Source organism: Typopeltis vanoorti, chromosome 16 (assembly GCF_054136105.1).
Source record: "Typopeltis vanoorti isolate ZY-2024b chromosome 16, IOZ_Tvanoo_1.0, whole genome shotgun sequence".
In the NCBI taxonomy this organism is placed as follows: Eukaryota; Metazoa; Arthropoda; class Arachnida; order Uropygi; family Thelyphonidae; genus Typopeltis; species Typopeltis vanoorti.
The window spans coordinates 47,894,494-47,911,356 of NC_143564.1; the positions used below are offsets into that span (position 1 = coordinate 47,894,494).

The 16,863-nt window shown below is 36.2% G+C and overlaps 1 protein-coding gene across 2 annotated transcripts in view; it reads right to left on the minus strand.

Moving 5' to 3' along the window:
• LOC150098004 (uncharacterized) overlaps nucleotides 1-16,863 on the minus strand; it is a 307,571-nt gene that overhangs the window by 8,351 nt on the left and 282,357 nt on the right. For both annotated transcript variants that reach the window (XM_090406477.1, XM_090406476.1), the window contains exon 14: nucleotides 9,453-9,556. In XM_090406477.1, the coding sequence (XP_090262603.1) occupies nucleotides 9,453-9,556 (104 nt within the window). The remainder of the gene's footprint in view (nucleotides 1-9,452; nucleotides 9,557-16,863) is intronic.

Below are 16,863 nucleotides of genomic sequence, written 5' to 3' on the forward strand. Positions count from 1 at the left end.
TTGCCAAACTGATTTGATTAAACATTTCTTGCTCACTGTCCTCTATGTTACTGGTCTACAGCAGCATCCCACAAAATATTCTGTCCACTTCTACCTCATACCACACAAATTCTCAAAACTGTCATTACTAGCCTACTGGATCTCAAATTCTCAAGCTGACAAATTGTACCCTGAGAGGACACAACTCATCACATACCATAAGTAATATCTCTCCACCATCCTCCTGCTATATTATTATACACAGGTACCCATGAAGTCTGGACTCATTATGGGAAATCTACACCAACCACACTGGCCCATTACACCTCTCTTTAAAATCATTCACTGACAGAGCACTCACAACTACCTCTGATAATCCATTCCACTCATTTACTATTCTTGCTACCACAACATTACACAACTTCCAGGGGTGACTCCTTATTCCCTCCTGTCCAGTGATTTATTGAAAAATTTCTTTATCATCTTATTAGTAATTATTAGTTACTATTATTAATAGTGCTCATATTGCATCCTTTCAGGAGGATTTTAATAAATTGAAAAGATGGGAGAATAAATGAGGATTTCAGTTTAATGCAACCAAATGTAATGCTTTGAAATTTGGAATCCCATAATGAGAAGCTGCATACTATATCATATTAGAGGAAGTGGAGTAAGCAAGAAATCATGAGATGGTCAATAGAAATTTATGGGAGAAACAGTGAAGGTGGTGAAGGCAACAAATGGATTGCTGCAATGCTGAAAACGTTAATGACCAGCAGAGATGAAAAGAGTGGCATAAAGTGGTATCATTGTATAACGTCCTGATAAGACTATATCTAGATTATTGTACTCAAACTGTTTGCTAGGATTTGAAAGGGAATGAATCAATTATAGAGAAGGTGCAGAAGTACAACAAAGAAGTATAACAAAAATGATATCAGGACTGTACAATGCTGGTATGTGGATAGATCAGGGCCTGCAAACTGTAAAAGTTTTCTGGACAGAAGAGAAAGGTGTGATGTGAGAGGCCTAGTTGGCCGAGTGGTTAGCGTATCTGCTCTCCAGCCAAAAGGCTGTGGGTTCGAATCCCACTGTGGGCATGGACGTTAGTGATTGTCTGTGGAAATAGTGGTGGTGGGCGGCGGTAGATGGTGCTGGTGTAGATGATGAATGTAGTTGCAGTTAGTGGAGTGGTGGAGACTGAGAGCTGTAGAGTAGGTGCCCTCCCTCGATGAGTCTTTGGACTCCCTGGAGGTGTTATGTAATAATAATAATAATATTTTTCATATGGAACAACAAAAAGCCCATTCATGGAAAGAGCTAAAGGAAGTGGTGAGTAAATGGGGCAGAGTGGCATTTTTTGCATGAAGGGTGATTAAATCATGGAATGCATTATTTGAGAAGGTGGTGAGGGTGCCTTCGTTAGACTTTCTATTGTTGAAGATGGGCCTTTGATGATGAGTCTTGTGATTCTATGGAGTTTTTGAATAATAGCAATAATAATCTACTCCATAAAACTCTTACTTCTTCTTCTTATTGTGCTATCTTCTATCGAAGGTCAGCGACCATCTTGGCAAACAAATTGCGCTCTTGTGCTAATCTGAGCAGTTGTGCACTGCTCTTTCCTGTCCACGTCTTGATATTGTCAAACCATGATATTCTTTTTCTTCCTCTAGTTCCTTTGCCACCAATTCTTCCTATCAAAATAGTTTGTAGAAGTTGGTATTTGCTGTTTCTCATGATGTGACCAAGATATGATGTTTTTCGTTTCTTGATTATTTGTACAAGATGTTTAGCTTTGTCAATGGATTTTAAGACATCTTCATTGGTAATTTTTTCTGTCCATGATATCTTTAGCATTCTTCTGTATAGCCACATCTCAAAGGCTTCGATTTTCTTGATGGTTGTCGCCTTCAATGTCCATGTTTCAACTCCATAGAGCAGAATAGACCACACGTAGCATTTCAGCATTCAGCATCTGACTTCCATGTTTAGGTCTTTATTGCAGAATAGTGTTCTCATTTTCATCAAGGACTGCCGTGCAACTTCAATCCTTGTCTTTATATCTATTTCTGGATCCCACCGTTCATTAAGCCAGCAACCAAGATATTTATATCTTGACACTTGATCAATATTTTTCCCATTGAGTGTCAGTTTCATTGATGAGGCTGGATGTTTGCTGATGATCATGTATTTTGTCTTGTTGATGTTTATATTTATTCCCATTCTTTGGCTTTCTATGTATACTCTGTCAATGAGTTTTTGGAGATCCATAATATTATCTGCAATTAGCACAGTGTCATCTGCATATCGTAGGTTGTTAACAATCTTTCCATTTATTGTGATTCCCTCTGAACATTCTTCCAATGCTTTTTTAAAGATTACCTCTGCATATATGTTGAACAGGAGTGGTGAGAGCACACATCCTTGTCTCACTCCTCTTTTGATGTTAATATCTGGTGGTAATGTTGTCTAATTGAACAGTAGCTGACTGATTCCAATACAGATTTGTTATTAGTCTTATGTCTTGTTCGTCTAACCTTATTTGTTGAAGGACTTCTATTAAGTTAGCGTGTCTGACTTTGTCGAATGCTTTTTCAAAATCTATGAAACACATAAAGACAGATTTCTGTTTTTCTATGCATTTTTGTATCAATATTTGGGTACAGAAAAGGGCCTCTCTAGTACCAAAACCATTCCAAAAGCCGAATTGTGTTTCACTTAAGAGTTTCTTCACTTTTTCTATAAATACGATTCTGAATTACTTTCAAAAATATTTTTAATGTTTGGCTCAATAGACTAATAAGTCGGAAGTCACCACAGGAATTTGCTTTGGGTTTCTTTGGGACAGTGATAAATGTAGATTTGAGCCAATCTGATGGAAATTCATCACTTTCATATATTTTATTAAATAGTTTTTCAAGAAGTTTGATGTTATCTGGTTCTATTAATTTTAAAAATTCTGTTTACACACCATCTGGTCCACTGGCTTTTCCTGTTTTACTTGTTCGTATAGCATTCTCTATTTCGAATTTCATAATTGCTGGTCCTTGAATGTTATCTTTTATATTTATAGGTTTCTGTCTAGTATCATTGAAAAGTTCTGTTACATATTTTATCCAAATCTGTGCTTTATTCTCTTCTTCTAGAACTATTTTTCCATTTTCGTCTCTTAGAGACACTATTTGCTTTTTCCTCAGTTTTCCAGAAATTTCGTTGATTTTCTTATACAGATTGAAATTATCATGTTTCTTCTGAAGCAGTTCAATTTCAGTACATAAATTTTTCATCCAATTTTCCTTGGCTTCTTTTATTTTTTTCTTGATGATGTTATGTGTTTCTGTATACCTGGCAAGGTCTTTGTTTTTGTACATTCTTCTTGTATCAATAAGAGAAAGAATCTCATCTGTCATCCATTCCTGTTGTTTTATATTATTCACATAACCTACTTCTTCAATACTTGTTGTTACGATGCCAAATAAAAGTGTGGAATCTATTCCAAAGAGATTCCACACTTTTATTTTCTTCTATGTTAATTTGTTGTAATCGCAGGTTAAGCTGTGTCTTGGTACTTTTATTTATGTTTTCTGTAATGTTTACTGGATCTCAAATTCTCAAGCTGACAAATTGTACTCTGAGAGGACACAACTCATCACCTACCATAAGTAATATCTCTCCACCATCCTCCTGCTATATTATTATACACAGGTACCCATGAAGTCTGGACTCATTATGGGAAATCTACACCAACCACACTGTCTAAAACTCTTACTAAGTTATAGGTTTAAATCATATTACTATTATGCCACACCTCCAAGGACTCACTGAGGGAGGATATTCTACTCTACTACATGCAACTCACTGTTTTCACTGCTTACTTAATCCATCAACTACACATGACCCCCATCTACTGCCCACTACCAATAGTATTTATTGTCTGCAAATTGTATTTTTTCCTGGCTGATTTGCCTGTAAGAATGAAAAACTCTCCTCTCTTTTCCCATCACCTAAATTTCATAACCTACAGAATTGTAGTCTCTCCTCATAAGGAATACTCCACAGATCAGTCACCATTTTGACCACTCGCCTCTGAATCTACCATATCACATTCCCAAGAAATTCAGGTGACCAAGTGTGGTAATATCAAAATATTATAAAGAGGAATAATATTCTGCTTATCCCAATTATAATGTGTTTCATAAAATCCAAGTGATCTTTTGAGCTATTTTGTCAGCTTTTGCGATATTTCCTGTAGTGCTAGCATAATAAACAGTTGAAAATCTGTTTATTATGCTGAATAAACCACAAAATACATAGCCTTACTTTGCACCTTAAACTGATGTATGTTTAAGGGTGGAACAGTTTGCCTGGTGAAGTGGTGAATGCATCTAATGTGAGTGAGTTTAAGAGACCGTATGACATCAGGTGTAGGTGATCTGAGACCTCCCTCAATGAGTCCTTGGAGATCTCTGATGATGATAATAATAATATTAACATTCTATATTTTGGCCATATTACATTAAGGTGATCTTCAGGGACACACACACATACACAATATTAAAGCTACATAATGTCTAAAGTAATTTATCTGCCTAGCCTCTTGTAGTAAAAAGTTAAATAAATTAAACTAACATAAATAAAAAATTAATTACATAAGCCAATTAGAAAATTCCTATTTTTGATACCAGTATTAAACTCTTATAGCTTTAGCTACTATATTCATCCACTGCTCAGTCCTATTAATTTTTCTTGACCCATAATTATTATATATTGTATTTATCCCATTAGCTAGATTCTTTAAAAAACTTGGCTCTTCTGTTGCCTTTTTTTTTTTTATTGAAGTTGCCTTCATTTTATTAGCTCTGTTTATGTGATCTTTGTATTGCTGAGTTGATCTAAAATGGTAGGTCACTTAACAGAGATTAGCAAAAACTGGTGTCTGATGACAAGGATAAGATCCAGCGAATGATGACAATATTTGATGCACAAAGCACCTGACCATATTTGACATTTATGAATAACAGATTTTAAATAAAATAATAATAATAATAAACTAAGATCAATCCCACCCTCAAAAGATTGTAAACTTATATTATATTAGCACATGAGTAGGCTAAAAGTTAGACAATCTGTAAAAGCTACTTTTCAAGTACATAATCCACTTTGGCACACCTTTAAGTTTTTTTTTTTGTTTTTGTTTTTTATGTTGAGCCCATACACAAGAGGTTGATTGATCAACCTATAGTACATTGATAACATATATGGGTATAAGGTACTCACAGTGTACAATGAAAATCATATGCAGTCTAAAACTTTTACCAACATTCATGCTACAGTAGGATTCTATCTCACAGTCTGTTGGTCAGAGCAGAAATACTACCACTCCAACAATCAGGCCAGCTTATATATTTTTATATTTATTATTTCATATTTATACATTTGTTGCTTAAAAGTTACAATTTTCCTAATTTTGAAGAAAATGAAATATTTTATAATCTCATCTCATCTTCCTTTTCCCCTCTTTTGCCATGTGGTGTCAAGGGTTTATTAATCATCAGACCTCAAACTGTTCACAGGATAAGGTGGTCAGCCCTACACCCCGGTGTATCCTATGTCCATAGCGTTGAGTTCTCAAGGCCAGTTTGCCTGCTTTTCAGGATGAAAAACCACAGGATAAACTGGGGGAAAAACCCTACTATCCACACCCAAGATCGGCTAACTTGGCTATGGCTGAGGAAGATCACATCACCAACGGGAATCGAACCTTGGACACTCCTTCCCCAGGCATATGGTTGTGAAGCGCACAGCCACTAGGCTAATTGCACGGATATATTTTATAATATAGAAAAAAAAATTCTGACAGGAGACAAGTGATAATACAATATTATTTTATACTACTATCACAGTATCCTCTATTCTTCTTGAGGATGTGTAGCAAGAAATGATGATGATATATACATACAGTTATCTCTCAATTATCTGATCTGACCTTCAATAACTAAACCGTCAGTTAAATACCCCTTGAATGGGCTAGCATGCTAAATGACATCTGTACAGTACTGTCCCCAGTTAATTGTACTTTCAATTATCCAATCAGAAAATTGATTTCCTAATACTCCCAGATAATGAAGGCCTTTGTGAAAACATAAGGTCAATACCGTACATAATATATCAGGGCCGCCTTTAGATACAAAAGAGGCCCTTCCATGGGACCTCCATGGCAGGATCCCAAGAAAAAAGCATTCAATAAAAAATAAAAAAAAAAAGAAAGAATCAGAATCAAATCACATAAAATAACTGTTAAGAATGACATAACATACACAACCAAGATAATATGACCATTATGTATGTTTCTTATCATGTTTATCTTATCATTTGGGATTATTACTGTCAATAGAACAAAAAGTATTTGAAAATCGTCTTTGTAAACATAATTAGTGATTTTGCTGAAATAATGGCAAGAAAAATAAATGTTGTGGAATAAATACAGTATATAATAATAAATGAATTATGCATGTCTTTATTTATTGCTCATCAACAAAACAGAACAATATGGCTGAATAATAATTAATTCAGATGAATAATAATTAATAAAAATATGCTGAAATAATAATTAATTCAGCATATTTGTTATGTTGCCAACTTTCAGTTGTATAAAAACCATAGATATACACATATTTTTCAATTTTGTTGTGTGAAGGTATATTTGTCAAGGTAGGAGAGAAGAGAAGATATTTTATTTAACAGTTCGTTAGCTTGACTTATAACTTTTAAATATTTTGACATATATGGGGCTTTATGAGTGGAAGGAAAGCAAAATTGTTCCACTTCACAAAGGTGGTGATATGGCTAAGGTAACAAATTAGGTCGATCTGTATATCTGAAGTTGTAGTTAAGGTATTGGAGAGATTGGTGAAATATAGGATACAAAAGTGAGTTGATAACAGTGGTATTCTTTCTGCTTGTTAGCAAAGGGAGGTCATGTTTTACAAACTTGCTTATGTACTATAACAGGGTGAGAATGTATTAGACAAGGGAGATGTATATACAGTGGAATACTTGAACTTTGCAAAGGATTTTGATAGATTGCCACAACACAAATTGGTCACTAAACTGAAGCAGATGAGAATGGATGATAGACCAGTGAGTTGGATAGGTGAATGGCTATCAGATAGCGATCAGCAAGTTATGTATGGTAGGGGGGGGGGAGCATTATCTTGAAAGAGGAAAGTCACTAGTTGTGTGCCGCAAGGATCAGTTTTGGGACCATTGTTATTTAATTTTATTATTATTACATGACTCCTCCAGGGAGTCCAAAAACTCATCGAAGGAGGGCACCTACTCTACAGCTCTCTGTCTCCACCAACTACAATGAACTGTAACTACACCAGCGCCATCTACCATCCACCACCACTAGCATTTTCACAGACAATCACAAACATCCATGCCCACGACGGGATTTGAACCTGCAGCCTTTTGGCTGGAGAGTGGATAAGCTAACCACTCAGCCAACCAGGCTGGCTTAATTTGTATATTAATGATATTGAGATAGATTTAACTGGTGATATACAACTGTTTACAGATGATGCAAAACTTAAGGAGAATGAGGAGGAATCGTTCAGATGTTGTGGACTTACAGGAGGACTTGAATAGCTTGTATGAATGGGCAACAGTATGGAACTGTCAATTCAATATTGCCAAGTGTAAGGTTCTGAAATTTGGTAAGCAACAATGGGATGCAAAGTATACTCTTGGAGGGGAAATTTTGGAGGAAGTTGAGAAGATAAGAGACCTTGGAGTGGTGGTCGACAAGGATCTGAAGTTCAGATTTCACATTGCACAAGTTGTGAAGATATCACATTGGATTATGGCAATGATGCAGAGGGCCTTAACTTGTAGAAATACAGAAGTTCTTCTGGTTCCATTATATAAGGTCTTGATCAGGCCCTATGGATTATTGTGCACAGATTTGGTCCCCTGGTTTTTCTGGTGATGATATGTTGGAAAGGGTCCAGAGAAGACTGACTAAGATTGTAACTGGTCTTTGGGATGATTTGAATATGAGGACAGATTGAGGAAATGTAGCTTGCAAAGCCTTGTGAATAGGAAGAACAGAGAGGATACGATTAAGACATTTAAGTTAGTAAAGGGTTGCTACCAGGTTAATGTAAAAGAAATTTTTCGTTATTAAGGTAGGTTGGTAGAATGCTTTGCCTGACATTGTGATCAGTTTTATTGAATTAGTTTAAAGCATGGTTTGATGGGCTTTGTGTGTAACAACGTTTGCCTCCTGCAATGAGTCTTTAGACTCCATGGAGGTCTGGTGTTAATAATAATAATAATAAATTGTACTCTTGCCAAGGGCTCCACAAATGTTAGGGAAGGGCCTAATATATATTATTATTTAGCCTGCCTCATTGGCCAAATAAATAGTATATCCAACCAACACCGTTGTGGATTGGAGAGCATTATACCTTGTTTGGGAATTGAATTTACTTCTAGCTGCCTTCAAAAAATCCCAATGGACTGGATGTTTGTAATGTCTTCAGGGTGTAGAATTTCACTGCTTGCTCACTGTGAGATCATTATTCCGATTACTGGAATCCTGGAGTGGCTTGAAAAAGTACCATGCTTAGTCTCTGGAGCATGGTTTCTGTTTTATCTAATGTTGTGTCCACCAACCATACTTATAAATAAATAATAAATCCATTAATGCTTTTTATCTCCCAAAGGGGATAGGTGAGGCCATTTAGCTCTAACATTTTGAAGACTGGTGGATAGCCAATCTCAACCCTTAGCTGTCACCAGCTGCTGACCCAATACAAAGTGATTTTCATAGGCATCTGGGGAGGAGAGTATTGCAGACAGCTGCTGTCTGCTATACTCACACTATTTCTTCTGAAATAGTGAGAGTTCTATGGTCAATTTTTGTGAATTGTGAAGTGAAAAACTCAAATTTCCAACAGAAAAACTCCTGCATGCCTGTGCCAAATATCAACTAACTGGAACTCACTGAAAAAAGACATAAAAAGTTGACTTAGCTAGCATTTTGAATGAAACTTATCATGGTTTTTCTTGGCAGTCTAGTGCTATGAAAACAAATCCTATATCCACTCGCACTTAAAAAAAAAAATCAAATTAAAAAAGTGCAGTGTCTTTACAGCTTCTCATGGGCGGGATTGAAATCAAGAAAATTAATATTTACATATTATTATGTGAGCATCAAAACTGAATTCCAGAAATGAATCTTGAGATATTTTGTGAACATAGTAAACCAGTAGCTTATTGGGAAAAAAAATGCAGTTGTTTATAAGAATCGAAATTACATTTAGATATTTTTAAATAAAATATTCCAATAAAGAAAATATTAAAATATCAAATATTTTAACCAGAAATATAATTGCTAATATTTCTGCTCAAGAAGTTAAATTAGACTTGATTTAACTTTTTTTTTGCAGTTTGATTTTACTTACATGTTCCCATCAAAGAATATCTGAGTCTCCATGATATCTAATCGATGTTTTAGCTCATCATTCTTTCTCTGCATATCCACTATGACAGTATTCAAAAAGTTTACCTTTAATGAAATTAACATATCAGTGAAATGGGATTGTGATACAAAAGATGATAATCAAATGTGTCATTAATATGGTCTTTGTGGAAGACCATACTAATGACAGTCATCCGTGACAGATGACTAAAGACCGTATTGAATTTAACTAATGAATGATACCTTCAAGAGCTAAATTATACACGAAATTCTTGTTTTTATCCTTTACCAAGCAAGAGCAGGAAAAATGTCTGCAAGTAAAGTATCTTTACAACTAGGCTACTTGTATATATAGAGGTTGTCGACCTCACTCTAAATTACCTGAGTATTCCATAATGCACACAGCACACCTCTTTACAGACATGTATATTGCCATATATTATGGGAAGATACTACCTAGAATGATTTTTGATCTTTACTGAGGTCTCAAAAGTGGAATATAAACTCATGGAGATACTTAAGCTAAATCAATGCAAGAGTCATATTTTCTGACCAAATCACATACCACGTATTATTCAAATATTCTAAATGAGAGATAGTGGTACAATTTTTTTTTCACTTGCCAGAAAGTATATTATACTTAATAAGAAATTATCTTCTTGTTTTTATCCTTTACTTAGGAATGGGTAAACAAATATTTGCATGTGAAGTATGTTATATCCAACAAGAAATTATATTCTACTTTTAAGCGAACTGTAAGCAAAAAAGTTATATTACATGTGAAGCACTTTGTGACTACACTACTGGTATATTATTATTATTATTCCAAGACCTCATGGAGTGAAAGACTCACCTGGGAGGTCCTTTTATCACACACACACATCTCATTATACCATGTCTTAAACACACTCAAACTACTTGCAGACACCACACTCTCAGGCAAGGCATTCCAATCATTCACAACTCTGCAGGAAAAAACCTGCCTCTCACTCCCCTATTCATACCCCTTTTATACAGTTTCCAGGGATGACCTCTGGTTCTCCCCTGATCTTCCACTATTCTCTGTAGAACTTCTCCACCATTGATCCTATAACAACCCCTTACAAACTTGTAGGTCTCAATCATATCTCCCCTCTTCCTCCTCTCCACCAGACTCTGCAAATTACATCTTCTCGATCTTTCCTCATTTACTCGACATTCCAGAGGTCAGAAACCATCTTAGTCAGTCGCCTTTGGATCCTTCCAACATCTCTCCATCCTTCTGAAAACCCAGTGACCAAATCTGGGCACAACAGTCCATGTGTGGCCTAATCAAAGCCTTATACAACAGAACAAGAATCTCCCTGCTTCTACATGTCAGTGTCCTCTGCATCATTCCCAGAAGCCTTTGTGTTGTCTTCACAATTTTAGTGATGTGTCTCCTAAATTTTAGATCCTTATCCACTATCACCCCCAGATCTCTCATTTCCTCTACCTCCAACAATATACTCTCACCAAGCATAAATTCTGCATCCCATCTTTGTTTTCCAAATTTTAAAATCTTACATTTTGCAACATTGAACTCACATCCCCATTTCCGTTCCCAATCACTCAATTTATTCAAGTCTTCTTGCAAGGCCACAACATCTTCACTACTCTTTATAGTTTGTCCCAACTTTGCATCATCTGCGAACAACTGAATATCCCCATCCAAATCTTCGCCAATATCATTAATATACAAGTTAAACAGTAATGGCCCTAAAACAGACCCCTGAGGCACTCCACTAGTGACTTTCCTTTTCCCGGATATCGCACGCCCCCCCATACACAACTTGTTGATACCTATCAGATAGCCAGTCTCCAATCTAATGTACTAATCTAATATCCAACCCCATCTGCTCTAGTTTGACTGTCAACTTATCATGAGGTACTCTATCAAAAGCATTTGCGAAATCCAAGTATATTACTGTGTATCCTTCTCCTCTGTCCAAGGAAGTAGTCACTTTATTAGATTACTAAAACATGACCTCCCTTTAGCAAATCCATGCTGTCCATCAAAGATAATACCATTGTTGTCAACCTAACTCTGGATCCTAGTTCTCACAAGTTTCTCCAACAACTTAACCACAACACCTGACACACAGATAGGCCTATAGTTTAATACTTGAGTTTGATCACCTCCTTTACGAAGTGACACAATCTTGCCCCCTTCTTCCACTCCTTAGGAACTTGACCAAGTGCAAGACTCCTATTAAAAAAATATGTCAAGGCAGGTGTCAACTCCCTGGCAGATTCCTTCAGAATATGCGGTGATATATTATCAAGTTCCACAGTCTTATTTACATCTAGTTTACTCAACTCCCTAAACACCTCTTGCTCACTTACAGCCAGTCTCTCCTTCCCATCATCAACTGCTCTCAATCTCTCCATGAAGTCAAATTCACAAGATTCAAAGATCTTTATGAACTGCTCATTAAGTATCTCCACCACACATTCTGCAACAGCTGTCTTTATGCCATTTTCTCCAATCAATGTCATCCTTCCATAATCATTCTTTCTTTTGCTGGCTACATATCGAAAGAACTCCCTAGGATTCTTTTTGGCTTCATTAGCTGACTGCTGTTCATACCTCTCTTTAGCTGCTCTCACCAACCAAGTCACCCTCCTTGTCTGGTCTTTGTAGACCTCATGAAATTGGTTACTTCCACTTTTCTTATGCTGCCTCCACAATGCCCTTTTTCTCAGAGGCTATCCACTTCAAATTATATCACTATCCCATAATGCACAGCACATATCCTTTCAGACATATATACATTATGGGAAGGGCTTATAGTTGTGGACATACTTCATGCACAAACTTTTGTTTTGCTTGGATAAAGGATAAAAACAAGACTATAATTTCTAGTCAAGTTTAATTTACTTTCTGACCATGCTAACATGCTTGTACAGACTTCTACAATAAATTAGCTCTCGGTATCTCCACAGGCTCAGCTCAATGAGACCAATAAAGATCAAAACTGGTTTGGGTAGTGATCCTTCTCATAGTGCACACAATATACATACGTATCTGAAAGTAGGTGTGCTGTGCTTTATTGAATACTGAAGCAATTTGATGCAAAGCTGATAGCTTCTATATATATAGAAGCAGCCTAGTTGAGAAGATATCTCATGTGTAACCTTTTGTTTTCTCATGCTCAAGTAATGGATAAAAACAAGTCTGTGTAGTGACCCTTTCTCTAATGCACAGCAATATATACATGTATGAAAGGAAGTGTGCTGTGCATTATAGGAGCCTATGTCAATTTAATGTATAGCTGATAGCCAAGACATGATGATACACCATGTGCAAACTTTTATGTCAATCCTTGAGTAAAAGTTAAAATAATATAATTTTTTTGTCAAGTATAATTTATTTTCTGACCAAGTGAAAAACTTGCTACCTTCAACACCTGCCGAAGTTAACCTAGAATAGCACTAGAATAAAGCAGCTAACATTTTCTTCTCCACCACTGTACTCCATAATTTTAACTTCCCACCTCCATTTGGGTTCTTCTTCCTATTAACATTCTGAAATCATCTCTTCACAACAGCAGACTCCCTACTCGGATGTATTGCCACTGAAATAAAAACAAACTGTTTCCTTGCCTACTTTTTTATTATTTCTAGGACATCTCCATGGAATTAAAGACTCATCATTGGAGACCCACTCTAACCATTGTCCACACAATTCCTATCACACTTCTCCTTATGCAGGAAATGAGGCCAGGGATTTGTGGATTATTGTGGACAGGAAGTTGAAACTTAGAAGACATATCGCACCACTTCTGATAAGCCTCCAAGCAAAACATCTAGTCCTAACATCCTTGTTAATCATACTCTTATACAATTTCCAGGTGTGATCCCTTGTTCTTTCCCTTTCTACCATGTACTGACAGAAGTCTTCTATGTCAACCCTTTAAACCTTCTTTAATAATTTTGCTTCTATCATCTCTCCTCTTATTTGCTTGTCAGCTAGTTTCTGAAGCTCGCAGACCTGCTATAATTTTATCCCTTGCCTCTGAATCCTCTCATCTTCACAGAATCCAGGACAGTAGTCCAGATGTAGACTTATAAAGGAGAATAATAATCTCCGTATCTCTGCTTGTCAGTGTGTTCTTCAACAGTCACATAATCTGATATGCTGTTTTGTCCACATTTACGATATGTCTTCTAGGCTTCAACTTCCTGTCCACAATAACCCACAAATCCCTGGCCTCTTTTCCTGCAGTTTAGTTCCATCAGTGTAGTGCACAGCCTGTGATCTTTTCATCCCAAAGTACATGATCTGACATCTGGCTATGTTAAAAAACAACCATCTTTGCCCATTCTGCCTGCCTAAGTCATCCTGCAGGATCTTTAAATCTTCATTGACTATTGCTCTTCCCAGCTTTGCATTATCAGCAAAGAACTGATATTTCCCATTAAATCATTTCCTATATTACAGATGTACAAACTAAACAGCAGAGGCTCTATGGTACTCATCTAGTCATCTTTTTTCTCTTCGACCAATATACCACTTTTTGATATCTCTTCACTGGCCACCCTCTTATCGAAATCACAAGTTTCACATCCATCTCCCTTTTGCTTCAATTTATGCAAAGGTATTATTAATAATAATACCTTTATCTAATTAGAAAATTAGATAAAGGTATTATTATTAATGCACGGGCATATCCATGGAGTCCAAAGACTCATTATGGGATGCCTAAACTATCCACGGAATATCTATCACTCTTCTCCTTGCATCCACTAACAGACAAATCACTCACAACTGATGCCAGCAACCCATTCCATTCATTCACAACTGCAAGCAAAAAATATAGTCCTGATACCTTTTCTAACTATATTTTCTAACCCAATTTCCTGGAATGACATCTAGTTGTATTAAACATTTAAGTAACTTAAATGTTTCTATCATATCCAAAGTTTTTAGTCTCATTATATTGATATAATCCTTCATCTATCCTCATAGGGAGTCTGGTGGTAAGGCATATATGTTGGCTATTTATTGTGCATTTTTTAAGGAAATTACAACATGGAATAATCATCATCATCAGCCATTGTCAATCTGCTGTTGCATGAAGGCCTTTCCAAGATTACTCCAAAACCATTACTCCATTTTGGAGACTAATATATTAACTAAAATAAATTTAATTAATACAGGTATCCCTTGCTTAACGTGGGATTTGATTAACGCGGCAAAATTAATTGCAGCAATCCCTTGATATATGTGGCAAGATTTTGATTAACACGCCTTTAACCTTGCGGAGCTCGCAGCTGATCTGACAGATACATGCAAAATGTTTAATATAAATATTCTTACACAATTCAGCATATAGCTTGGAGGCTATGAGTAGCTGTGCATTCATAAGTTATGAGTGATATTCCGCACTTTTATTTGCTGTCAGTTTTGTTTAACACATTATGTAAAGGTTTGTGATATTTGACAGTAAATTGTATCTGAGAGATACTGTGACCTCCGATGTCAGTATAGTATGGTTTAATTGTTGTTGTTTTTATTCTTTGTTCAATTTTGTTGAGAGGTGGTTAAAGGTTTGACACTGGGGAGTTCTTTCGCTTGGTTGAACAGCGGGAAGGAGTCATGACAAGGGACCATCCCTGGAAGTTACGAAAGGAAACTGTGAGAAAGAGGATGAGGAGTGGTTTCTTTGCATGGAAGGTGGTTGAACCATGGAATGCATTGCCTGATGGAGTGGTGAGAGTGAGAATGGTCAATGTATTTAAGGAGTAGTATGATAGACTTTGTGTTTCCTAGGAGGGACCTCCCTCGATGAGTCTTGATAAACTTGTGTTTCTTAGAAAGGACCTCCCATGATGGAGTCTTTTGACTCCATGGAGGTCTGAATAATAATGATAATTTCTAGATTGTAACTGAAAATAAATAAACCTTCATGTATTACTGAAACAGAGAGCCAAAGGCTTATTTATCATATATGTCCTCTACATGTATGATAAATCTACATATATGATATCTCTAGGAGATGTGCTCTATATTATGGAAAATAGTAAGGAAAGTGATCTGGAGCTTACTCCACCTTTACTACCAATTGCCTATAAGGTTGCTTATGCTTGCATCTGCCGAAACTTTTAGTTTCTATATATTCGGCACGAAACTCTTGTAGTTTCTATATTCAGCAATGAAATAATGTTGGATTCAACATCCACTTAATTTTTCCCATCATGTATTATATTTGCAGTGTTTTTTCTTTATGTTTTATTGTTTGTTTGCCGAGGTCTGGAGAATCATTTTGCTTGTTATCTAGAATTTATGTGCCGATAAGAAATAAACTAAAACTGTTCAAACAACTCTTGATAACTTCTTTTGATAAAAAAATTGCAGTAAATAATGTAGGTAGAAGTATTTATTAAACATTTACTTTGCATTCATTTTTTATCTTTCCTAAAATAGTACCATATAAAACGAATAATTAATACAGTAATCGATCATGGATGAATTGTGATTTTTACCATTGATTATTAGATTTGATTAATGCTATTTTGATATACGCGATAACATTGAGGGATTAATTAACCGCGTTAATTGAGGGATACCTGTACTTCCAATATTTTGACAAAGTCAAATTAACATCATCAGGGAACAAAATATAATAAGATATGTGTATGCAGGTACAACACTAAGTAGTGAAGCTGAGGAATGTCAACTGAGAGTAGGCCTAAAGTCCTAAACAGTGTCCTTAGTGAGCTAAATTCGACATCCTTGGCTGCTGGGCTGAAGTACGAAGCATGAGAGCTTCCCAAATTTGAGACAGTTTCATGCAACCAAATTTTTTGAGGTTAGAGTGGTTTCTTATGGCAATAAGAGATTAAAGGAAAACTTTCGTATTTATATTTGCTGTGATGGAGCAGAGTGCCTTCATCCAACGTATTCTATGGCAGGTGTCCAAAGCATGGTCAGCAAGTCCTGAGTGGCTGTAGTAGTGGAAACGGATATTCACAGTGTGCCCATTAAGTAATGAGATAACAATTATTATATCAAAACAAAGAACTATATTTGGAATTGTCAATTACACAGATTCAAAATAATCTCCCTCCCACACCACACAACATTTACATCTGTTCTACAGGTGTTTGAAGGTATGTGGAAGTCCTGAATGGGAACATCCGTCAGTGCCTGGGTCACACCATGTTGAATGCCCTCAATGTTGCTGAAGCGCTCCCCTTTCAAGGCACACTTTATCTTTGGGAAGAGAAAAAAGTATGTGGGAATCAAATCTGGTGAATAGGGTGTGGGGAGAGTTGTTCGATCACACAGATTGACTTCAAAGTCAGAAACTCCTTCACAGGCAGCGCACAGTGAAGTGCGCCGCCTTTACAGGATTAACAATGCATATGAA